Raw genomic sequence first — 26,743 nt, 5'->3', positions numbered from 1 at the left:
TACAATTCAAAAACATAATATATGAAAACAGTCAAATTTTAGTGCACAAAATTAAATTAATATCAAAACAGAGGAGTTCCCTGATAAATCTATTTCAGAATCATTTGCTCAGGCATTCTCACATTTAACTTGCTTTGAAGATAAATTAAAAATACATCCAAGCAATAGCACTTCAGCAAATGTCTGCTATTTTAAGCTAAGTTGCCGATTCGGGTTTGGGGACGGATTCAGGTTTGGGGTTCGGGTTCGTGGGTTCAGGCAATTTTTTTTTCCCCATTTGGGTTCGTGAATGTATATATATATAAGTGCAAAAAAAAAAAATAACTCACATAGTTGTAAAAGTAAAACTAAGTCATTCCATAGTATGAATATATCAATGTTACTTGATTATTGATCAATGCCAAATGTCAAAGATAAATGTTAAATACTCACTCATTAATCTATGCTAATGTTGTAAATAAAATCATACATTGAATTACTAAAATGCAAAATGGAATTTCAAAACATAGACTACTTCATCAGATTGATAGATAATAAATTATGACTTAATACAGTTTGAAACTGTGAAACATGGTGATAAATTATAAATAACTCAATGAGTCAATGATAAATGTTTAAACATAGTTTATCAAAGATGCAAATGCCCTTCAAGGGTCAAATGGGTCATCAAAATATGAGGGATCAATAGCTTCATCCTCATCTATATCATTGACATTTTTCTCATCATTGGAATCCAAACTAGTTCCACTAGCCACAGATGCAACCACATCCTCCTCAACATCTAGCAAAGCAATTCTAGATATATCTTGGACAGTCATATCTAAGTCAGAAGTCTCAGGTAGTACATCCCACAACTTCTCTGGTCCCTTCTTATATCCTGGATCCTTGCGTGATAGGAGGTGCAAGTTGTTGTGAATAAATACCAAGTTCTCTACTTTCTTCGAAGCCAACCGGTTACACTTCACTGAGTGGATAAAGGAGTATGTACTCCAATTCCGCTTAGCAGCAAAAGAGCTCGCAACCTAGAGAGACAACCAACAAATTTTTAAAAATTAGCTAAGTAATTTTACAATACAATAGGAATTTAAGAGTGCTAATTCGACAAGCTAAGTGGCCATAAGAAAAGGAAAAAAACTTAAATCCATACTTGTGACAAGATCTTAATGGCAAAAGGTTGGAGGTACATGTAACTTTCCCCATGTAAGTACCACCATCCAATGGCATCCAATCTACTTTGGTCATTGATTGCATCAGGTTTTGCATTTTTGCCGAGACAAAATCAACAAACTCTCTCCTAACATTTGATGCCACATCAGGATCACTAAAGAGCCTATTAAGTGCCCTCTTAGACCCAGCAGCAACTTCAGGATCTTTATATGGTGCCACTCTACCAGGAATAGCAAGTATCTCACTACTATAATATCTAGGAGAAAGTGCATATGCCAGGAGGTGTAAAGGTGTAGTCATCTTGTTCCAACGATGTAGAACAATTTTCTCCACCTTAGTGTACAAGGTATCAGGATCCTGCTCTCTCCTCTGAATGACTTGGGATGTCAAATGATGTACATGTAAGTTATCTTGGTGTAGTGTTAATAACTTAATTAAAATCAAAAATCAAAATCTCTCAATAAACAAGGATAAAGTATTGTATAAAAATTTGAACTTACTAATTTCATTCTTCCTAGCATGGAGTCCATGGCATCATATATGTTCCCCAAACAAGGCTCATCCGTGTCGGCATACCGAAGCATAGACATGATGGGCTTAGTGAGTTCTGATGCATATTCCACCCTATTCCAAAAATCATCACTCAAGATCAAATCTTTTACAATTTTGGCCTTTTCTGTATTAGCTTGCTTCCATCCACCCCATTTGTTGCTCATAACCATTTGACACAATGCCTCTTTCACCCTCACAAGTCGTCTAAGGACGATTGTGTGTGAAGCAAACCTTGTTTCAGCAACCTATTACCATGTTAATTCAAATTGTAAGTTACTATGATAAGTTGATAACACAAAAATTTAAGAATATGTATTAAATTTTGTAAAGTATGACACAAATTAAAATGATAAACGAAGCTAAATAAAGTTTAAAATTTACCTTCAATAATTTCAAGTGGGAGAAAGTTCTGAAAATTACTTGTGACATATGGTGATTTGTCATAAACATTTGGATCTGCTCACCCTCCTCATACACATTTTTCATCCATTCAATTTGGCTGCCCATTGTTTTCATCACCAAGTTCAAGGTGTGGACAGTGCATGGTGTCCAAAAGATATGCTCATATCGTGCTTCTACCAAAGCACCTGCAGCCTTACAAACTTTAGCATTGTCCGTTATTACTTGGACAACATTGTCAGCTCCCACGGACTCTATGGATTCAATGAGAAGTTGGGCAATAAAATTTGCATCCTTTACTTGCCCTTCACAGTCAACCGCCTTCAAAAACATTGCTCCCTTGGGGCAAACAGCAATCACATTTATAAATGGACGGTTTTGCAATCTTTCCATCCATCAGAGACAATGCTCACCCCCATTTGGATCCAAGAATCTCTTTTTAGTTTGAGGAGGTTTTCTACATTCTTTCTCTCCTTATGCAATATGGTGGTTCTCAACTTTTCATATCCATGGGATCGGTAACCATGAGGTGCATCATTTATTCCTTTCACCATCTCTCTCTAATAAGGGGATCTCACTAGATTATATGAAACATCATTTGTAATGAGGCAATGCCCAATTTTTATGTCAGCAATTTCTCTCTTGTCATTTTCAAATGCCGTATCTAATGGGCCTCTCTCGCAGGATGCGGGTGTTTCTATTTCATCTTCATCCACAGATGGGGTAGGTAGGAAGGGATGTGGTCTACTGATTGTTTGAGAGGGTGGTGTTGGTGGTTTTTGCTTTGACTTATCTTTTTTTTCCTTTGACACTAACCTATCAGCCTCTTGTTGTTCTTTTAACATGTCTGCTATTTGAGGAGCCGACAACCTTTTTTTACCTCCCTTTGGGGGGCCCTCACACATGGAAATCCCTTGACCTGGTGGACCTATCAAATGATGTTTAACCCGGTAATAGGAGCTTCTATATTGGTTTTGGCAAAAATTGCATTTCCATATATACCCTCCCCCACCAACACATTGCTCAATTCTTGTTGTATACTTCCACAAAGGAGAGCCTTTATCAATTTTAAATCTTTGGGATCCCACCCCACCCACTGAACCCTGACTACTCATTTTTGGATTCTTGCAATCTATAAAAACAAATTTTAAAAAAATTTCAAAACTTATATAAAACTTGATAAAAATTTAGAACTAAATATTTTTAAAAAAAACTAAAAACAAACTATGAAATAAGCAAAAGGAAGGATCAAATGCCTACCTGGAACACTCAGCACTGATTATTTTAAAGATTTGAGACTCCACAAACAATCTCTACAACCTTCTCTTCAAACTTGCAAAATGGCCACACCAAAATGAGAGAGCAAAATGACAAAGAAAATGAGAGATTAGATGAATGAAATGCATCTAATATGCCTTACTTTAGGGTTTGGCAAAAAGAAAAAAAAAAAACATATTTTTAATGCTTTTTTGGGCCACTTTTTGGCCCCACCTGCCACAGGTCCACCTGGATTCACCCGACGGACCCGAGCGGACCCGCAAGCCAAAACACGGACCCTACCCAGACCCATGACGGACCCGGGCTTGAATCCGGACCCGGACCCGAGCTCGAATCCGGACCCGGACCCGAGCTCCAAGGTCCGAATCCGACAACTTAGATTTTAAGCAATGTTAGTATTGGCATTCATGCTTATGGGACAGACAGGATCTTGTTTGTAGTTCCTTCACATTTCAAAGTCTTATCCAAGGAAAAACAATACAAAACAAGGGTTCCATCAAGAAGGTAGGAGTGTGTCACATACCATAGATGTTGGAATGTTGAACACATGGCAATTTAAAGAGTAAACCATTGCAGAGAAAACAATAAACCGAAATAGATATTCCATAAAAGCTTGACATAACATTGACTTGCTAATGAATTTGGGTGCCCAAGTAAAAATCTACATTTCTCTTAAGTTGCTGATTCGGAAGTGGATTCGGAAATGAATGTAAGATTCGGATGCGGAAATTTTTATTTATTTTTGGATACGGATGTGTTTGGAAATGTGTGTCTGCACGCGCACACACAGAATTTAAGAAACTTATAAATACAAGAACTTAGCAACTTAGAAATGTACAAACATACGTCATTCGATAGGATCATATGATACTTCAAAATTGATCAAGATTCAAGATTCAAGATATTTCATGTCAATTAAATAGTTCAAACTTCAAATTAAAACTTCATAGGCACAAATATTCATATTGAAATTTACTCAAGTTCTAGACTCCAAACTAAAAAGTCAAAAGCATAGTTTATGTTTCAATGTTCACTAACTAGAATCATAAGGATTGTCAAGAAAATCTGGATCCTCCTCATCTCCAACTATTGCAAGGTCAATATCTTTTGAACCAAGAATCGTTCGACTTGTGCTTGATGCACCATGTGTCATGGACCTATCATCACCATCATCTATCATCTTAGTAAGATCATGAAGTGTTGCATCCAGGTTTACACAAGCAAGGGCTACATCCTAAAGTTAGGCTGCCCCATCCATCTATTCATCATCCTTACATGACAAAAGACGCAAGTTGGTATGAATGTAGACCAAGTCCTCAACTTTCTTTGACCCCAACTGGTTATGCTTCACTGAATGGATATAGGAGTATGTACTCCAATTCCTTTCAACAACAGAAGAACTTGCAACCTAGATTGTGTTCACAAAATTAATTTTTAAACATACAAAAAAAAAGCAAATGACAATATGACAAATGTTAAACACTAGATTGTAGAATACAAGTTGTAATCTAAAAATAAAAATAAAAACTTACTTGTAAAAGGATTTTAATTGCAAGAGGTTGTAGATGCTTGTATGGCTGACCATACATGTACTACCACGTGATTGCTCCCATTTTATTTTGGTCCTTAATAGCATATGGAGTAAGCTTTGTTCCGGAAGCAAATAAACCAAACTCTAGCCTCACCTTTTCATGCATGTTATCATCTTTGAAGATTCTTGCAAAATCTCTGGAGCACCCATTAGCAACCTCATCATCAGCATATGGTGCAATTATGTCCGGCATAGGAAGTATTGCCTCACTATAATACCTTGGAGATAAAGCATATGCAAGGAGGTGCAATGGGGTAATAATCTTCTTCCAACGATGAAGAATTATTGCTTTCACTTTACTGCATAATGTTTGACATTATGTAGGGTCACTCTCATGTGCTTGTATAGAATGTTTAACCTTCTCAATCATGGTGTCCATGCCATCATACGCATCTCCCAAGCAAGGTGTATCTGTATTAGCAAGGCAAAGCATAGTCATGATGGGCTTGATGAAAACCAATACAAATTGCACACGAGCCCACCATCATCCAAGACCAAAGCCTTGACATTTTGGCCTCTCTTTGTATTTGAAGGCTTCCACATACCCTGTTGAGGAGAAATGACCATTTGGCTCAAAGCATCTTACACCTTGAGATGTCATCTCATAACAATAATATGAGATGCAAAACGAGTCTCAGCAACCTAAGCATGTTAACAATATGTCAATTGACGATAAAATTATAAATATTAACTAAATTACAAATCCATGAAACTCAAAATTAATTCACCTTCAGCAACTCCAATTTTGTATATGTTCTAAAAATGGATTATGACATGTTGTGGTTAGTCACAAACATTTGTATGTCCTCTCCCTCTCGGTATATTTGCTTCACCCAATCTATTTGAGTGCCAATCTGTTGCATCACCAAGTTGCACCAAGTTGAGGGATTCTACAGTGCATGGTGTCCAAAAAATATGGTCATACTGACCCCCAATCAAAGTACCAACTCCCCTACAATTTGGCATTGTCTGTAACAATCTAGACCACATTCTTATTATGAAGTAATTGGTAAAATACTTGCTTGATATTAACAGAGACCAAGAGGTCAATATATACAAAAGAATAAAATGATGTTTCCTTAGGAAACAATTGTAATGAATAGAAATATTCTATTCTAGCTAAAAGAAAACTAAAGATAGCTATAACATAACTACAAACTAACTAATATTAGAAAAATTCTAATATTTACAATAGATTACAAATAGATAGCCATTAACTAATAATAGAAGCTTATGTATTATCATAATAATTCTCACTACCCACCATATCTATGGCCTCAATAAGAACTCTAGAAATGAACTGTGAATCCTTCATCTCCCCTTCACAATCAATTGCCTTTAGAAACAGTGCCCCTTTGGGGGACATTGTAATCACATTAATTAATGGATTGTAATCACATTAATTAATGGTCTGTTTTTTCTATCTTTCCAACCAACAGACACAATAGTCACACCCGAAGTTTTCCACGAATTTCTAATGGGTTGAAGTGCTTTCTCTATAGAAACTCTCTCCTATTGAAAGAGTGTGGTACGCACCTTTTCATACTCAAGACTTTTGTAATCAGCTAGTGCTTCTTTGATAGTTGCTACTATTTCCTACCAATATGGTGATCTTACCAAGTTGAAAGGAAGGCCATTAGCATAGAGGCAATGTCCAATGGGCCTCTTTTCCGGGCTGATGCTATATTTTCTACTTCTTCCTCCTCTCCTGGTACAAGTACTTGCATGAATAGATGTTTGGAAGATACAATTGGTTTCCATTCAGTGGGTGTTTGAATTTTGTTCTTTGACAAAGGAGGTTGACAATAACCTTTTTTTAATCTTCTAACCAAATGATCAACATCTTCTTGTTCTTTTACAAATGAAGTTATATGTGCATCACACAACCCCTTCCCATCTGCACCTTTGCACATTCCAAAACCTTTACCAATAGGGCCCATGAAATGAAATTTTACCTAGGAATAAGAGGTATTGAAGGTTTTCCTTTGTTACTTTGACAATAATTACAACTCAAAATATAGGAGGCACCTCTTGAAACTTGCAATAATATAGAGGAGACCTAAATCAATTTTGAAATTATCCCCTCCTTACTCCCCCACTGAACTCTAACTGTCGATGGTGATCATTCTTGCACAATACAATGTAGTTTCTTTCTATAATAAGAATTAAATAAATTTAAATCAATAAAAAAAACTATGAATATCAATCTTACAAGTCAAATACAATGATACAAAACTATTCAAATAGATACCTCAATAGGTTTCTTTATTTCTTTCACAAAAAAAAACTTGAAAATTTTATTTACAAACTTGAAAAAATTCATTAAAACACTCAAGAATGGGATCAAATGCTTACCTCTAAGGTTAAAACTCCTTTGTGGAAGCCACCTCTCACCCTTCGATCCTCTTCGAAAATAATCAAGTTGCCTTCAAAATGCCAAAATGGAAGCCAAATGAGAAGAGTAAACCCAACTGCAAACAAAATGGAGATTGAATGGTTGAAAGGCCTCTATTAGGGTTGTTTTAGGGTTTGGCACAAAAAATAATATTAAAATGTGCAAATAAGCACGTGCCTTTCTGGTGTTTTATGTGAAAAAGGCATTTTTTTTACTTTAATTGGGCATCAACCCGTAGGTGCACCCAGGTGCCACCCAGATGCCACCCACAGGCACCAAAATGCAGATGGATGCACAGGCATTTGGGTGCCTATGGGTGGGCACCCACATGGCATCTGTCCGCCTCTAGGTACCCACACACATCGGCTTCGACCTCCACTGTCTGAGCACAAGTATTAGCATCTGAGTGTAATGTCCCTGATTTTGGCAAGTCTACATAGTTGATAGAGTTAGCTCATCATAGCGACCCTCGTGAGCTAACAAGGTGTTTTAGGGGTCTCACTTGTGGACTTACTATTTTTAGTAAGTCTATTTTCGATAGTTGTTATTTTTGGCAGTGCAATGGGTGGCTTCAGCAGTTGGTCATCAACTACAGTTAATAAAGTAATAAATTGCATGAGCTCTTATTTATTTATTAATCATTGAGTTGCATTATTATAATAACATTCATATTATTATAATAATGACTTCAAGAGATATTTCTAAAAAGCAAGTTGGAAAGTTTCCAGTGTTGAGTTCTTTTGGGAAACTTCCACAATTTCTGAAGTGGAGTTTTGAGGAAACTTTGACCAATGGTAGCTTATAAATGAGAGCTCATTTCATTGGAAAACCATGCTTGAATATTTATTTGATTTTGTGCCTTTGCGGCTTTTTCTTGGGTTCCTAACTATATGCCCTTGCTGATGTATATTAGTTGGAAATACTTTGCAAATTAGCTGCTGAGGTATAGCTAAGTTTGCCCAACTTCTCTATTGTCATCGCTGTCTCTCAGGACTGTTTTCATTCAATTGCTGAAGTATAGTGGATCTAATATTTGTTAGATAATCTCCTACTGTATCCCTATGGCTAAGGAGAGAACGGTGGACATCTCCCAAATTGCAGTAATTCAAATTGCCTGGCAGCTGCGAATTCTGATTGGGGAGAGCAATTGACTTTCTGAGGACAGCATTTTTGGTGTGGCAGCATTTGTGAAGTCAGAGTTGTACTCGTAAGACAAAGTTGCATCTTGGAGATTGCAGATGGCTTGATACCAGTCCTGTGTCCATTTTACCTAGCTGTTGGATGTGGAATTACTACCTGCAGTGCTCATTTGAAGGTCACGCATTCATCCAATGCTTCTGTATTAGTGGTCGGCCTGCACATTCATTTTGGGTAGCGATTGGTGTTGGAGTGGAGAGCAACTTTCATCTGCGGTTGTTGTTTGGTTTGAGGAGCTACGTGTTAATAAGGAAAGCATCATTGGTGGTACGACTAGGCAAAACACTTGCTTTCCAGGTGCCAATGAATTAATTGCTATGCTGATATATGTTTGTCAAAAACATAATGCAAAGTAGATCTTCAGTTTCAGTCAGATTATCTATTTTGTGTATTTTAAATTACTTGAAGTTTGTTGATTTATATTTTCAAAGGAATATTACATACGAAATTAGAGAACTTTGAAAGAATTGCAAAAACGATAAGAAGTGCAGAATTGTAGCCAGCTTAGGTCTTTATAGTGGTATGTATTTTATTAAAAAATCAGAAAATCATCCAAACATATAAAAATATCAATTTGTTCATCAATATAATGGTTTGGGCCAAGTCGGGGTTTTTACACTAAGACATTTCTATCAATGATTGAGTATGCACTAGTGACCACCGAATTAACCTCAGCAAGGAGCTTTTCAAAATTCATTCCCCCCGCCCATACATGAATCGAATCTAGCAAAGTAAATAGTTGATTATGCTTTGCACGCCATCCCAGGTTCTTCAAATGAAGATTATCTACAGTTTTGGGCATGCATACTTTTTAGTGAGTTTTGGTAGCAATGACTTGTTAGTGAGTTTTGATGTGGTCTCTCTTTTCACCAAAGTCCCTATTCTTGATATGATTGAGATTTTGAGACGTAAGGTGAGTTCAGACGTTGCATCTTTAGTGGAGTTATGCTTGACTTCAACCTTTTTCACTTTTCAAGGTGTCATTATGAGAAAGCTTATGGGGTAGCTATGGGCTCCCCTCTATCTCCCATCATGAATAACCTCTTTATGGAAGATTTCAAAGGAAAGGCCCTCTTCTCTGCCTCTCTCAAACCTAAGTGGTGGAAATGATACATCGATGACACTAATGTTTGTTGGACCCATGGGTGGGACAAACTTGGTGATTTCTTGAGTCACATCAACAACTTTGCTCCGTCCATCACCTTCACCATGGAAATTGAGTCCAATGGACAACTCCCTTTCTTGGATGTTTGTCTTATATAAAAATGGATGGCTACCTTGGTCGTCGTGGTTTTTGTAAAGCCACCCATAATGATCTTTACCTCCACTCGCTTTCACATCACCATCCTAGTCATAGATTTGGAATCTTAAACAACTCTTTCCTTGAGGGCCTATAGAATAAGTGATGAAGACAATATTAATCAAGAGCTTGACCATCTTTGCCACATCTTTAGGTTGAATGGGTATTCTAGTAAGCAAATTTCTAAAGCCTTCACCTAGGCCAAATCTCAGTTTCTTTCCCATTATGCTCATCTTCCTTCTCTAGACCCCCCTAGCGTCACCCTACCTTATGTTCAAGGTATCTCCCACAAACTATCCAAAATCCTTTGAGCAAGAAAGGCATCTGTTGTTCTTTTAAACCTCTCTCTTTAGTTAGGAATCGCATTTCATCTCTCAAGGACCCTAGAGATTGTCTCTCTAAGTTAGGGGTGTACAAAGTGACTTGTTCATGTGGTACACCTTACATAGGTGAAACTAGTCGTTCTTTCAAAACAAGATTCAAAGAACACAATGCCAACATTAATCATGAGCGAGTCTTCAAATCAGCCCTTACGGAACACTCCCTCACCACCAAACACCACATTTGTCTTGAGGAGGCAAAAATCTATCTGAGGAGGATAATTTCTTTAGGAGAAAAATGAAGGAAGCCATTGCAATCAATAACCACCCATCTAACCTCAATTGTGGCGAGGGGTGGAGTTTAAGCATATCATAGCAACCTTTGCTTGCCAACATTAAAAGCAATAGCTAGCTCTCCTCTTTTGGTCCTAAAACTCGTTGTGGTCAACCCTCCTGCTTGTGTTCGTTGTGTTCTTGGTGCATCCTCTTTTTCCCCCCAACCCTCTCCTTTTTGTCTTGTGTTTTGGTCGTAGCTTGCAGTTTACTTGCTTTCTAGCTCACCCCCTTCCTTTTAGTCTATATATATATATATATATATACCTTTCGAGTTTGCGTTCTTTCTTTTTGCCCTTGTATTTGGTGCGAGTGAGGTCTTGATACACACTCACACACACATATTCTTGTTCATAGGTATGTGTATGTTTATACATACAAACATATATGCATATACATAAACATATACATATGCATACATATAGACGTGTGTGTGAGTATGTGTTCATATATATATATATATAATATGTATATGTGTGTGTGTGTGTGTATATATATATATATATATATATATATATACACATACACACAATTTAGTTTTACTAACATCTATATATAAATATAGATGTGCCTTTGGCTTTTGGATTTTATTCTTCTTGTCTTGGTTTAGGTTTAATATTTAGTAGTTCTCTATCTTCTTTTTGGGCTTGTTGCTTATGGTGTTTTAACACTAATTCTCTCACCCCCCCTTTTTATTGCTAAGTCTGCTATGTTTCATCATTCATGTTCTCTATCTTTCTTCATCTTGATGATGGATCATAGAGTGTGATACGAAACGTTGATGCAAAAAACAGTAACACAATTGAATCCAAAAACATTCTAAGAAAGAATACTTTTGTTGTTTTTTGGCATCTTGGGCCCTGCATGCATCCAAATGCTCATGGATGCTCTCTTGGTGCCTACAAGAAGTGTATCAACGACCTATGGATGCTCTATACATGCATTAATGTTTGGTTAATTTCTATATTGGGTCTTATCATGATGAAATCCTATGTGATATAATGTCCATGGATGCTTGTCACATTTCACTTGGAAGGTTGTGGCAACATGATAGGAAGGCTATTCACAATGGTGAGAAGAACACAAATCATCACCAAGGATGGTAAGGAATATATCTTACAACCACTAAAGGATAGAGAGGAAGAAGCAAAGAACATAAGCCATGTCTTATTTCGGGAAAGCAATTTTTTAGTGAAATCAAGAATGAAAAATTATGTTTTGCTATTACTTCTAAGAATGCTGGAAAAGGAGCAGCAGCAGAAAGGGAAGAAGAAACTCCAACTGCAGTTTGAAATTACTTGAAGAATATGCTGAAATCATGTCTCATGAATTGCCAAGTCTCCCTCTAAAGAGAAGCATTAGTCATCACGTAGATATAATTCCTAGGGCAAGTTTAGCTAATAAGGCTGCATATAGGATGATCTGAGAGGAAAATGATGAAAAAAAGACAATAAGCGCTATTAGATTTCCACAATCCATAATAATGTTGTTTTGGTTTTTGGATTTGATTCTATGAGATTTTTTTGGACATCAACATTTCAGATCACACTCTATGATCCCTCATTAGGATGCGAGTATGAAGCAAGAGAAAGGAAAATTAAAATACCAAGTTGCAGACCGAGGACAAGAAGAAAAAGGAAGGAGGGAGGAGGAAGACTACAAGGTAGCCAAGGATTTCCCTAGAGGATGATAAGAACAAAAACTAAAAATCAAAAAAGTCAAAACAAAAACAAACCTCCAAAAAACTGAAAACTCACCATACACACATGCCTAGAGATAATCAAAATATAAAATATTAAAGAAACGAAAAAGGAAGAAAAGGAAGAAATAAACAGAACTCAAACAAATAAAGAAAATGCACAACAAAGCACACAAAAAAAGCTCAAAAAAACTAAAAACACAAAACAACAAAAAAATATAAAAAGTAAAAACCAATAAATACGAAAAAATATATATAAGTGAGACAATTCAAAATAGTGAAGAAAACAAATTCGAGAGAAAACTAACACGAAAAGAAGCACAAATATAAATAAATAAATAAATAAATATATATATATAGGCAAGGTCATGTATAAAAATTATAAATAAATAGAAAAAATATATATAAATTAATATTCTATAAAGCTTGACATTACATTGTGTTGCACATGGCATTTTAAAGCCTTATTTTTCTTGTGCAAAACTGACTTATGAGAATGAACTTCCCAATCAACAAACTAACCTAAACGAAATATAATATTGAATGGAAACCTTATTTCGTAAAAAGACGTATGGGTTTGAGCTCCATTTTTACTTCACAAAAGGATTCTCGAGAGATTCTTTGAAAATATACAATTCAGATTTGCTGCATCAAAAACAAAGGAAAATGAAGACCAGAAAAGACATTTTGTTGTGAAATGCATTTGGGCTATAGAGTTTTCGTGGGTAAGTGCAACTGATCAATCATATGCGGTCAAAAGGCTTTTGGAAGGGGACCATGGATTGAACAACTACATTAGCCAAGCACATTCGAATAACTAATTTAGATGAGGTTGATGATTGAATCCAAGAACATAAAGGTGAGGAATGAAAGAAATGATAAAAGAATGATTAAAATAGTGAAAATGTCACCTGAATTAAGTAGCAAATGACTGTTGTGCTGCCGGTACAAATTAGCTAATCTTCAATGAGGAAATTTTGAATACCCTTGTGAATTTGTCCTAATCTAGGATAAGGCACACAGTAATGAGAACTTCAAAATACAGATGCATAGCAGATAATTACAACTTCAAATCAGTTTTTCAGTCCTTAGAAAAGCTTAGAAGATTTCCTCCACAACTGATGTTCCTCACAGCTGCACAAAAATTCACTATATGCAGTCTTTCTATTTTGCAACTATCTTTATGCTAATTCATCTAAGAATTGTGAAGAATGCTGAAAGTGCAAAGTGAAAACAAAAAAACAGCAATAGAAATTAAATACACAACACGAGTATTTATCGTGATTCACCACAATTTGTGGCTACGTCCACACTGCAGGGGAAATTTTCTTATTAAAATAAGTTTGAATCTTACATCACAGCTGTAGCTTCAGCTCTTCGAATACGACATATCTAATAAGCCTTCAATGACATATATTTAAAGAGACTCAAATGAAATGAAGAGTCATTACAATTGGAGGGAAAACATAATGAAATCAGAGAATAAAGTAAATGGTTGGGCTTCACACATACAGCCAACAAACACCCACCTGAAGTCCAACTGCTGTAAAGTTAGATACTCCCCTGAATTCCCCTACTGTTATTTCTTTACAATGTCGAGAGAAGCTCAGCAAAACTAAAACTTCTCTTGTGGAACAACCTTTGTAAGTGCATTAGCTGGATTGTCCTTGGTGTTAATCTTCATGACTTGAAGTTTACCCTCCTCAAGTTTTCTTCACACGAAATGATAACAAACTTCAATATGCTTAGTCCTACTAAGAAAATCATGGCACTTTTACTATCACAAAACAAAACTGAACCTTGTTGAGGACAATCAAAATCACCAAACAAATGCTGCAACCAAATCAACTCTTTTGCCCCTTCAGTGAGAGCAATATATTCAGCCTCGGTGGATGAAAATGAGACCATTTGTTGCAACTTTGATGCCAACTGATCGCTACTCCAGCAAATGTAAATATATAACAAGTAGTGGATCTTCTATTATCAAAATTTCCAGCCATATCCGAATTACTGTACCTTCTAAGAGAAGCACTCTTGCCACCAAAACACAACACAAAATCAGAAGTACCCTTAAGATAGCTCAAGATTTGACCACATCCCAATGTTGTTTACCCAGATTGCTCATAAATTTGCTCACAACCCCCACTACTTGGGCAATATCCGGATGAGTACATACCATCGCATAAATAAGGCTGCCCGCCACTGAAGAATATGGGATGTTCTTCATGTAGTTTTATTTTCTTGTGTCTTGGGACACATGGCTGAAGATAAACGAAAATGATCAGCAAGAGTGCTGACCGGTTTGGCATCCACCATGCCAAATCTTTATAACACCTTGAGAAAATAATGTTCTTGAGAAAGTTTAATTTCCCGCTTGTGTCTACCACGAATATATTCATGCCAAGTATCCATCTCGCTGCCCCTAAATCCTTCATTACAAATCTTTGTGACAACTTTTCTTTCAATTCAGAAATCAGTTTCACAGATGAACCAATTACACGCATGTCATCAACATAAAGCGATAAAAGAACAAAGGAACCATTAGGTAACTTCGTATAGTAGGCACACGGATCAGATTCACACCAAATAAAGTTATTTTCAATCATGAATCGATCAAACTTGAGGTACCACTGTCTCAGTGCTTGCTTGAGACCATACAAACTCTTCCTCAATCTGCAACATAAGTTTTCCTTTCCATGTTTGACAAATCCCTCGGGCTGCATCATGTAGTTTTCTTCATTCATGTCACCATGAAAGAATGTCATTTTGACATCCGATTGTTCAAGTTCAAGATTATTAACAACAACTAAACCAAGGATAGTCCGGATTGTAGTCATCTTGACCATGGTGAAAAGATTTCATTGAAATCTATTCCCTTTTACTGATCAAAGCCTTTAACAACCTCATGCAAGAGCATCCTGGGTTGCCTTGTTGTCTTGTTTGTCTTTGTTGTGTTTCCGAGTTCCAGTGTTGGCTGAGTTGCAGTTTCGACCGAGTTCGAATTCCACTGTTGGCCGAATTGTAGTTTCGACCCAGTTCAAGTTCCAGCATTGATCAAGTTGCAGTATGTGCCAAGCGCCAATATTTGTCAAGAGCTATTTTGGCCAAGACTATTCGGTGGTCGTTTTCTCTGATGCTTGATCGTGTCTAAGTCTTTCTTTGGTCGAGCTTCTCTGTACGTTTGTTCTTTTGTGAGCCGACTTGTTCATTTATTTTAAGTTGTGCATTTATTGTAAGGATCATGCATTGGGATGTGTGCAGACCATTATGTGGTTGGCCTTCTCTAATGTGAAGATCTAGAATCTTCTATAAGTCATTTTGGCAAGTACAAATCAAGATGTCTAGGCTCAGGTTTGGCAGTATTGAAGGGGCAGATAAAGGAGGAGTAGCACATAGAGTCAGATTGACAATGAGATCGTGGATCTCGATTTTTAATTTGTAAATCATTTTGTTGGCCACAACTCAGAAGGCCTTACAATGGGTCATGTTTGCGGATCATTAGATGAATTTATAGGATATTGATGTTTCTCTCTCTTTGATGTTGTTCTCTGTGGTTTGCTTCCGTTGTGTTTACTTAGCAAGGTGGTTTGATAGTTAGGCATGCCTTTAGACCTACTTACCAGATTTTCCCCTTGTGTCAGGTGGTATCAGAGCAAGGTTCATCCTTGTAGAGATTGGATCATGTAGAACCTAGTTGATCTTTGTTGTAGGGTGGTAGATCTGAGTCTGACCTGCAGAGGGTTACGATCTTGTAGGAACCTATTCAAGATGGTTTGAGGCAGAGAAAATGTTGATAATGCTATTATGGATATGTTGAGACAAATTGCAGCCAGATTAGATGTTGAGACAGCCCAAAGGAGAGAAGTACATATTGATGATGTTAGTGATAACGAAGGAGCATCTGGAGCACCAAACCCTAATCTTGAAAATGAGGTGGAATCTAATGAGGAAAGATTATTGCGAGTCCTATCGAGGGAACATTCAAAGCCTGTTGTTGAAGTGACAAGTTATGATGGAAAATTGGACACCAATGCTTTGTTGGATTGGATCTCTGAGATGGAGAAATTCTTTGAATTTGAAGGCAACTTTGATAATAGAAAGGTAAAGATAATTGCTACTAAATTGAAAGGTCATGACTCACTTTGGTGGGAGCATTTCCAAATTGATAGGCACGGGAAGGGCAAACAAAAGATAAGAATCTAGTTAAAGATGGTGAATAAATTGAAAAAGTTTCTCCCTGCTGACTATCAAGTAAATATTTTGAGGAAGATGAAAAATTTGAGACAAAAGGGCATGACTGTGAAGGAGTGCATTGTGGAATTTTATAAGGACATCACATCTGGACATGCTGATGATGAGGTTGAGAAAGTTGTACGGTACTTGAATGGTTTGAGATCTGCAACTTAAGATGAGATCAATTTTGTAAAACTAGATATTGTGGAAGAAGCATACCAATATGCCTTGAAAGCTAAGTAGATTTTGACAAAGAAGCATGAGCAAAGACAAAGAGGTAGAGGTGGTAGATTTCAAAGAGGCAGAGGTAGATCTTATGGAGAAAGTGGCATATCTGACAATTATGTGCAAAATAAGGGCAAAACCAAGTGGAAAAATGAAGACAAAGGCAAGGGCGAGCGGAAAGGTGGTAGTTCTTACCGAGGAAGAGGTAGATCTTACCGAGGTAGTTATGGAAGAAGAGGATTTAGTGGTACTTGTTTTAAATGTGGTGAAGGACATAAAGCCTTCGAATGTAAAAATTCTAGAAGGAAGAATGAAGGTAATAATGGTCGAAATGCTATGGTTCAAGGAGATCTTGAGGGTTCACCGAGTGGACCTAAGGCTGGAGAAAACTTGATGGTGAGAAGAATTTTGTGTAGTGAAAGAGTTGATGAAGAACCTGGCTTGAGGAGAAGCCTTTTCAAAACCAGTTTTCAAAACTAGATGTAAGATGGCTGAGAAATGTTGCAAAGTGATCATTGACAGTGGTAGTTCAGGAAATTTGGCATCCGAGGAGATGGTTACAAAGTTGCAGTTGCAGAGGTTGAGACACCCTAAGCCCTATCATGTTTCATGGATCAAAGATAAGCATAAATTGTTGGTATGTGAGCAATATGCTGTGAAATTCAAGATTGGAAACTACTTTGATGAAGTTATGTGTGATATTATGCCCATGGATTGTTGTCATACTCTGTTGGGTAGACCTTGGCAATACAATAGACATATTGTACATGATGGTAGATTAAATCAATATACTCTTTGGGTAAATGGAAGAAAGAAAACATTGTTGCTTTTGATTGAAGTTTCGGATGAGGTAACTTGTACTATTGTTAGAGTTTGTATGGTTAATGGGAAACAATTTGAAAAAGACATGAAGAACAAAGTTTGTTTTTCTATGATTCCTAGAGGATCTAGTTGTAATAGTATTGACCGAGTGACAGCAAAAGATGACAGTGTAAGCTAAGTGTCAGTAGAAATTGAAACATTGCTCAATGAATACAAGGAGATTGTTGCAGAAGTTATACCTGATGGTTTACCACCAGTAAGAAGTATAAGTCCTTGTATGGATCTAATTCCTGGAGCAAGTTTTCTGAATAAAGCACCATATAGATTGACACCTACCGAGAATGAAGAACTTAACAGGCAAATGCAAGAGTTGTTGCAAAAAGGTTTGATCAGAGAAAGCTTGAGTCCATGTGTTGTACCTACTGTATTGGCACTTAAGAAGAATGGAGAATGGAAAATGTGTATTGATTCCAAAGCTATTAACAAGATAAAAGTGAAATATAGGTTTTCTATATCGAGAATGGATGACATAATGGATTGTTTGAGTGGAGCAATATACTTTACCAAGATTGATTTGAAGAGTGGCTATCATCATATCAAAATCAGAGAGGGTGATGAGTGGAAGACTGCTTTCAAAATGATTTGTATGATTTGTAGGTAATGCCTTTTGGTTTGACTAATGTCCCAAGTACATGGATATATCTCCTATATTCAATTTTGCTGATTTATATAAGTGTCATGAGTCAGATGATGAAGTTGTTCTACCGAGTGATTATCCTAAGAATTAACAAGAGTACAAGAGGCAAGGATTACCATGAGTATTTCGTAAAGTGAAAGAACAGACCAATTTAAGATAAGTTATATGGATTTCCTAATCTGAGTTGGATTTAGCTCAGATTGTGACACCTTCATAATTTAGAAGAATCGTTTCTTTTCAACCCCAGTTGTTTGATGCAGGAGCATCCTAGGTTGCCTTGCTATCCTACTTGTCTTTGTTGTTTTACCAAGTTCCAGTGTTGGCTGAGTTGCAGTTTGTGCCAAGCACCAATATTCGCCAAGTGCTATATTGGCCGAGCCTATTCAGTGGTCATTTTCCCTGATGCTCAATCGTGTCCAAGTCCTTCTTTGGTCGAGTTTCTCTGTGCGTTGGTTGTTTTGTGAGCCAAATTGTTCGTTTATTTTAAGTTGTGCATTTAATGTAAGGATTGTGCATTGGGACATGTGCAGACCGTTATGTGGTTGGTCTTCTCTAATGTGACGATCTAGAATCTTCTATAAGTTGTTTTGGCAAGTATAAATCGAGATGTCTAGGCTCAGGTTTAGCGGTATTGAATGCACAGATGAAGGAGGAGCAGCACATAGAGTCAGATTGACAATGAGATCGTGGATCTTGATTTTTAATTTGTAAATCATTTTGTTGGCCGCAACTCATAAGGCCTTACAACCGAGCATGTTTGCTGATCATTGGATGAATTTATAAGATATTGTTGTCTCTCTCTCCTTGGTGTTGTTCTCTGTGTTTTTCTTCCATTGTGTTTACTCAGCAAGGTGGTTTAATAGTTAGGCATGCCTCTGGCCCTAATTACCAGACTTTTCCCTTGCGTCACAACCAGCCTAGCTTTGTATCATTTCCGACCTTGGCCTTCATCATTCAACTGAAAAATCCATCAATTTTTTAGAGTTTTCCAATATGGTGGTGATGGAACCAAATCCCAAGTGTTATTAGCCAATAGAGAATCTATCTCTTCTTGCATCGCTGCCTCCCATTTGTGAGAATTTGATGCTTTGCAAGCTTCTTTTAACCTTGTTGGTTCAACTTGGTTTGATAATAATAATTCGGGCTCTGCTTCTTTGGAATAAAGAAGTACATAATCAGAGAATCTGGTAGGAAGCCTTCTTTGTCAAGTGGATTTCCTCAATCCCTAAGCATTTTCATTTGCATTTTGTATATTCATATGCCTACTAATATCAACACATTCCCTGTTTCTATTGATATTTTCTTGAGTTACTTCTCTGTAATTCAAGAGTGTTGCCTTTGGAAGATATACAATGCTTCTTTTGTGTGTGAGTATGATCAACATTTTTATTTTTTATACTCTTTATGCTTAAATTTGAAGGTGTGTCATTAGAATTACTGGCACTAGAATTTGAAAAATGGTGGCTCTTAGAACATTGGTCCTACCGAAGAATCAAATCTTTGTTATTTTGCCCATCTAAATTGCATTGTGTATTTATGGACTGAGGGCCTTCTTCCAAAACCCTATGACTTATTTGTTGTAGACTGTGATATCCCCATTGTGATATATAATAATAAATAAGTATTATATATTATTAAAAAACATTAATAATGTAGATAAATTGAAAAAATATAAGTTATATATATATATATATATACCATAAATATTATCATATAACTATACATGTATATAATAAATATATATACTTCTATATATATATATTAGATATTAAAATACTATATTATTGAATATAAATAATTAATATACATACACATAAATTAACTATTGACAAATATATCTTAATTACTTCTTAATAGTATTATTAATTACAAGGAATATGATTTATATAATTTATAATCATATTTAATAGAATAATAAATAATATAGTTATCTTATTAATATATTTAATTTTTAATAATGAGAGGACATGTCACTTGGAGATACACACACATATATATAGGATATAGAAGGCATTGGAAAGGATATCAAGAAGGGAAAAATAAAATATACACACAACTAGGGTTAAAAATCTAATGGCCAAAAACGGGTCATTACAAGTGGTATCAAAGCATGATCCTGCCATCCTGAATTAAAAATATGAAAACAAGAAGTTGAAGAATTTATCGCCCAGCAATATGACTTAACGATATCAGTGTGATACATACAGATTTTAGATATTAAATTGGTAAACATTACAGGGAACTGAATATAAAGATGAAACACAGTCTGGGAATGCTTGAGTCAATGGCCATACACACTCAACAATCTGATCAGCGACGGCAAAAGCAAGGCGTAGAAGTTGAGGGTAGCAGTTTGCAATTAATAGAGATGGCACTCATAATCCAGGAGCTGCAAATACGTCATTGAACATCCAGAGAAGAAACCACAAATGAAAAACAAAAACCTACCAAATAAGAAAAGAAATGCGCAGAAAGGCTCTATATTTACAGATGTAAAAGTCCAAGTACCTTGTATTCTGAAAGGGGCCAACTTTATTTGCATAAAGAGGCACACGATCTCCGTCACTGTATTTGTGATCAGAATACCCGGCCTGCACCTGAGCTCCCCATGACAGAACTAGAAAACCCAGCAGAAACACCCAACTTTCCATCCTGCAGATGCCAAAATCATAAACCAGATCTGGGTCTGTGTATCATAAAAAAATTGACGTTTATGTTTGAGGAAACCTAGAAACCAAACTTAGGATTGAACGCAAGAAATGAGATGCTTGATTTGGGATATGGCTCCACTACTGCAGATTTTTACTGATTCGTTCACTTGCGACAAATTCTCCAATCATGCAATTTTGTAGCTTGGGCATCTTTGGATTTAGTTTGGACATAATCATAAAATCACCACTTGAATGACTTCCCGAGACCCAAAAAATATATGGTATTGACTACAACCTTCAAAGAAATGAGGCACGAAGATAAAGAGAGAATAGGTTTTGAGGTGGCTCGGTACATGTTCTTGATCATTTGGTCATGGAGATTTTGGGTTCGTGTGATCTTCAGAAAGAACAAGACAAAATGTCAGATGTTGAATCACAAATGTTGATCAGTCGATTATGCAAAAGGAATCATGGTTATCTCATGGAACTAATTTATTCATACAAGATTTGTCCTTTGGCGTAAACGGGAATAACTATTGCATTGATCCCTAGCTTGCAATACAAGCATCTTGCCCTATATGCAAGTCATCTATGAAAGCACGTCAGCTATTTAGGAGACAATTAGCTTGACATGCAAAGCATGATCACTTTGTTCACATATGCATTTCTGATTTGATGACCGGAGATATCAGGCACTAATGCTAATGAGACTATTAAGTGCTCTTTTCTAATAATTGAGTAATAATGTGTCCATTTTTATCTCTATCACAGCCTGATGGTTTCTCGCCTTCAAGATGTATTGCATCGATGTGTTTATGGAACATTATATATATATATGTTTGAACAAACTATCACAATATGAGAGATAAGAGATATCCAATCAAGGATAGTTTGACCGAGCTAATGATGGGACCCGATTCATATCTGATGTGGTTTCAATTGAGGTATGTTATAATGTTTTGACTATAATATCTCGAATAGAAAGGTGAGTATTTATTCATCTCATTATTACTAAACTCTCATGTTTATAATATTTAATATAGGGGGGGAATTTGTTAGAATCAATTGTATATAAATTAAATATTGGTAAAGAGTTACATTACTAAATATGAGTTACTCACTATTTGAAAAGGAAATCCTTTATCAAAGTTAAATATTTGATAATAAAATAATATGTTTGAGGGACATAGATTGAAATACGTAAATAGAAGGTCTATTATAGATGTCAAAATATACATTTTTGAAGGATCTAATATTAATGTTAAATTATATTGAGTAAAGATGTGTGGATAATACTATTCATGGTTGAATACATAAGGACTATTGTGTTATCCCTGGAGTTGGATAGGGAGTGTGCACAGGGTGAGGAGTAAATCGGTCGCTTTGGGGCGCGAAAATCCCAATATAGATTAAAAATCTAGGGGAGCCCCAAGCTAAGCGTGTCCAAACTCAGAGCCGCAGTAAATCTTCCATCCATGTCAAAATTAAACATGTTCATAGTAGGTAGGGAGTGGGCACAGGGGGAGGAGTAAATCGATCATGTTGGGGCGCAAAAATCCCAATATGGATTAAAAGATCTGAGGGAGTCCCAAGCTGAGCGTGTCCAAACTCAGAGCCGTAGTAAATCTTTCATCCACATCAAAAATTAAGTATGTTCCTAGTGGGTAGGGAGTGTGCACAGGGGGAGGAGTAAATTGGTCACGTTGGGGCGCGAGAATCCCAATATGGATTAAAAATCTGAGGGAGCCCCAAGCTGAGCGTGTCCAAACTCAGAGCCGCACTAAATCTTCCACTATGAAATGATACACCCTATTATAGTACTAGCTATAAAAAATATGCATTTCCAATCTAAATTTGATTTTGAGACAAGGGAAAGGAGCACGACATTCACAATCAAGGTGGTAAAACATTTCCTTACTTTTGCTTATTTCAATTTGTAAGCAAAGTTTTAACATGTATACTATGTGTCTACATCGTGTCTTCATGCATCAATGTGTTTGCTTCATGTCTTCTTCGTGTCTTCCTACATTCATGTATCTACATCGTATTTGTATTGCATCTTCATGCATTAATGTGTCTATTTTGTGTCTTTATACATACGTTCTTGTAAATGCTATTATATACTAACATATTTACTTTGCAAGTATCTAACACATATGCAAGAAAGAGAATGAATCCAGACTATCAATTAATGAGGACCAAATCGATTGCTTGAGGACAAGCAAATTCGAGAGGGGAGGACTGTGATATCCCCATTTTGATATATTATAATAAATAAGTATTATATATTATTAAAAAAGATTAATAATGTAGATAACTTGAAAAAATATAAATTATATATATACCATAAATATTATCATATAACTATACATGTATATAATAAATATATATACTTCTATATATATTAGATATTAAAATATTATATTATTGAATATAAATAATTAATATACATACACATAAATTAACTATTGACAAATATATCTTAATTACTTCTTAATAGTATTATTAATTACAAGGAATATGGTTTATAAAATTTATAATCATATTTAATATAATAATAAATAATATAGTTATCTTATTAATATATTTAATTTTTAATAATGAGAGGACATGTCGCTTGGAGATACACACACATATATATAGGATATAGAAGGCATTGGAAAGGATATCAAGAAGGGAAAAATAAAATATACACACAATTAGGGTTAAAAATCTAATGGCCTAAAAAGGGTCATTACATAGACTGGGAATGTCGAGCCTGCTGGCTATTCCCATTTGATCCTCGGGATGAGTATAAACCTGTCCAAGCTGAAAATCATGACCAAGCTCTGTGTGAGTATTGTAATGCAAGCTTGAGGAAAGACTTGCACGTCTTGAGGCTGAAAAGGGGCTTGTGGACCATCACAAATACAGTCTTGAGAATGTTCACTACCCATATTGCCAAAGGTATGCGCTTATTCCGACCATCATGGAAGTGATTTGCGTTTGGGTAGGCCACTGAGTTCGGAGTGAGAGCATGAAACAACGAGCTGAAGTTGGTAGCTCATGGGTGGGGATTTTGCATGGAGGCATTATGAGTTTCATGGAGAATCATATGTGAATTAATGTCATCACTTGAATGTATGGTATGTTTTGAACCATAAAGAGGAGTAGGGGCATGGTGGGTAAGAGAAAATTCTTCTTTACATGGAGCTATAGAAAGGGACTGTAAACACACAGAGCTTTCATTGTATATATTAGCGTTTGAATAAGGTTCAAAAACAGAGCATGGTCTATTAGAATTAATTTGGTCTTCATTAATATGTTTTGTATCATGATTCCACATACTAGTAGAAGAAGATAGAGGACTTGCTGGTTAGACAGAGGTAGGTGAAAAAACATTTGGAGAAGTAATGTTTTGATTTCTACCAGCATTTATGTTATTATGAAAAATAGAGAAAGGAACATATTTAGAGATTGATTTTTCTTCCATATTAAATGCTGGAAATACCGTTTCATTAAAGCCTATGTCTTTGCTCCTGTAATGATTTGGAGTTAGTAGGATCAAAAAAAAAAAATTAAATCTCCACTTGGGATATTTCGTCAAACAGTTGGCATGTATCCTAAATGCTTTAAATCTTGCCACAGCTGAAAGAAAACTGACTCTAGGGAGTACAACAATATGACAGAAGCTTTGCAAAACTATTTGAAATCTCAAGAAATAACAGTACTGGTTATACTATCCTTTGCTATAGAAGATTTTTACACAATGATATATCTATTCTGAATCATAGCGAAATACAGACTTAATGTATTACAATGTGCTCTTATGTTACACCCTTAACACAAGCCTAAAACGCAAATGGAAATAAATAATGGAACCTGATCTTAGAGCGCATAGAGCGGGAAATCTATATTACTGCTCATGGCCTGACTCTAATAGTCTCAGTTCCAAAACTACCTATTGGTGTAAATAAGTATTTACTTATTACACTTACTTAAGTTTACTTAGGTTAATGCATTATTTAATTATTTTGCATTATTTTATTATTTATTTAGGTGAGACACTTAGGAGTTTGTGTACTCTCATTGATGTACGCAACTCTAATTATGCACATGGTGTCTACAACACAGGTGTTCGCATCATTCACTGAGTTGTCATGTTGACAACACAATTATCCGCACTCCTCATTTAGCACATGTTGTCTACACCACTGATTTGCGCGCTACACCATTGTAGGCTTATCCTCACATCATCGCACTTAATTCCGTGCTTAATGGAGGATAACCCATATCTGGTGGACATGTGCCTAGTTGTATGACTTATCATGTTGCTAACTTCTATCTAGAAGCTCTCTTGAGGCCTTTATATACAGGCACTCCTAGTGTACTCTAAAGCTGGCATATTGAATGAATATCGTCATCCTGATCATACTCTCTCTATTTTGGTCTACTGTGTGTTTGTGTTGAGTTCTTTAGTTCTTGAGTGAATTTTGGCCTAAGCCAAATTCTTACACGGTATCAGAGCTGAGGGAGATTCTCTACACATAGCCATTTGAGACCGTTCATGCTTCAGCACCTCGACACGAATCCGAAGGATCTGCAGAAATTGGGAGCCTCTAGAGCCAAATCTGACCTCACCATTGCGTCCGGAGCATCGATTTGATGAATATCGACTATAAATTTGCCTATGCTGGGTGAAAGTTGATCATGAGGCAAAAAAATTTGCAAATCGGAACCTAAAGGCCACGATTTGCAATTCAAGTATGGTCATTCTATTGATCTGATTATTATTTTTTCAGATCTGAATTATTTTATTCTCTGCAATTTATTTCTGAATCTGGATATTTTCGAATTTTTTAATGAGTTGCACAAGCAGAGAAAAAAAATTTGCCAAACCGAGCAGTGTCACCCCAGCTCAGCTCTGTATTTTGGTGAAGCAGAATTATTTTATTTGCAGGGTTTTGATCAATTAATTGGCGGGTTAATTTACCCAAATTTCGACCGGCATCTCATATTAAACAACAGAAAGCATAGAGTACTAATTCTGCGACAATCCGTACAAGTACTGCCCAACATCTGTGCACTGGCTGTGCAAACCAAATTCCAGCAACGGCCAATTGCAAATTTCTGGCAAGCCACACACTACACCACTGGACGGGCCCCTTTCTACACCAGCGGCCATTTGCAATTCCAACAGCCGACGAGCGCTTTTAAACAGCGTAAAGTCTCCTAACCCCACGCATGTGGGATTTATGCAATCCAACCCAATGATCGGAAAAGGTTTCTAGCACCCCGCAGGCATATTCCGTCAAGCCCAGCAAATCTTCAGCCACCTGCATAGACCTTGCCCTCCACGCATCACAATATCATTCACCCACAATGGACACAGTCAACAACAGCGTAGACAGCGAATTGTGATACGCGGGCAAATCTCAAATGTCCACATGGCAAACTCGCCACGCTGTAATCCAAATCAGCCTTATACAGTCAGCAAATCCGTATGTTGAGTCAGAGGGCACGTAGATTTTTCATACAATTTTGTACAGTCTGTACAGTATGGAACTGCCACATCAGCTGCTGACGTCATTCGAGGGCCAAGGTGTGCTAACATCATCAATTCACTGCATTAAATTTGACGCATGTTTGGACGTCATTTCAGGGCGAATTATAAATGCTGAGACAATCGTATGATCGTCAAATTTAACCCCGTCTTTTACTGGCGCAACCCCTCTCCAGATTGATTTGGTTTTTGAAATCCGACTTCGGGAGGTCATAACTTGAACATCCGGACTCCAAATCATGTGCGATTTTTTTTGAAATTGAGTAGAATTTTCTAAATTTTTTAGCGGTGCAGCTATTTTCTAGTTTTGGTGCACAAATTATTCAGAAATTGCATTTTTTG

At 36.4% G+C, this 26,743-nt stretch overlaps 2 protein-coding genes across 5 annotated transcripts in view; both read right to left on the bottom strand.

Moving 5' to 3' along the window:
- The window catches only part of LOC149572885 (protein PHR1-LIKE 1-like), a 71,949-nt gene that overhangs the window by 1,231 nt on the left and 43,975 nt on the right, over positions 1-26,743 (bottom strand). The window lies entirely within an intron of this gene.
- LOC149572886 (uncharacterized) lies at positions 555-1,964 on the bottom strand. Its single transcript, XM_089813991.1, has 3 exons — positions 1,668-1,964; positions 1,148-1,544; positions 555-1,022 (listed from the first exon to the last, which is right to left on the bottom strand). The coding sequence occupies exons 2-3, from the start codon at positions 1,184-1,186 to the stop codon at positions 648-650; spliced, it is 414 nt and encodes a 137-aa protein (XP_089670117.1). The 5' UTR covers positions 1,187-1,544; positions 1,668-1,964; the 3' UTR covers positions 555-647.

Source organism: Cupressus sempervirens, chromosome 2 (genome assembly GCF_028749045.1).
Source record: "Cupressus sempervirens isolate cs-2001-9-10 chromosome 2, ASM2874904v1, whole genome shotgun sequence".
NCBI lineage: Eukaryota > Viridiplantae > Streptophyta > Pinopsida > Cupressales > Cupressaceae > Cupressus > Cupressus sempervirens.
This window is presented reverse-complemented; position numbering and strand designations above follow the sequence as displayed.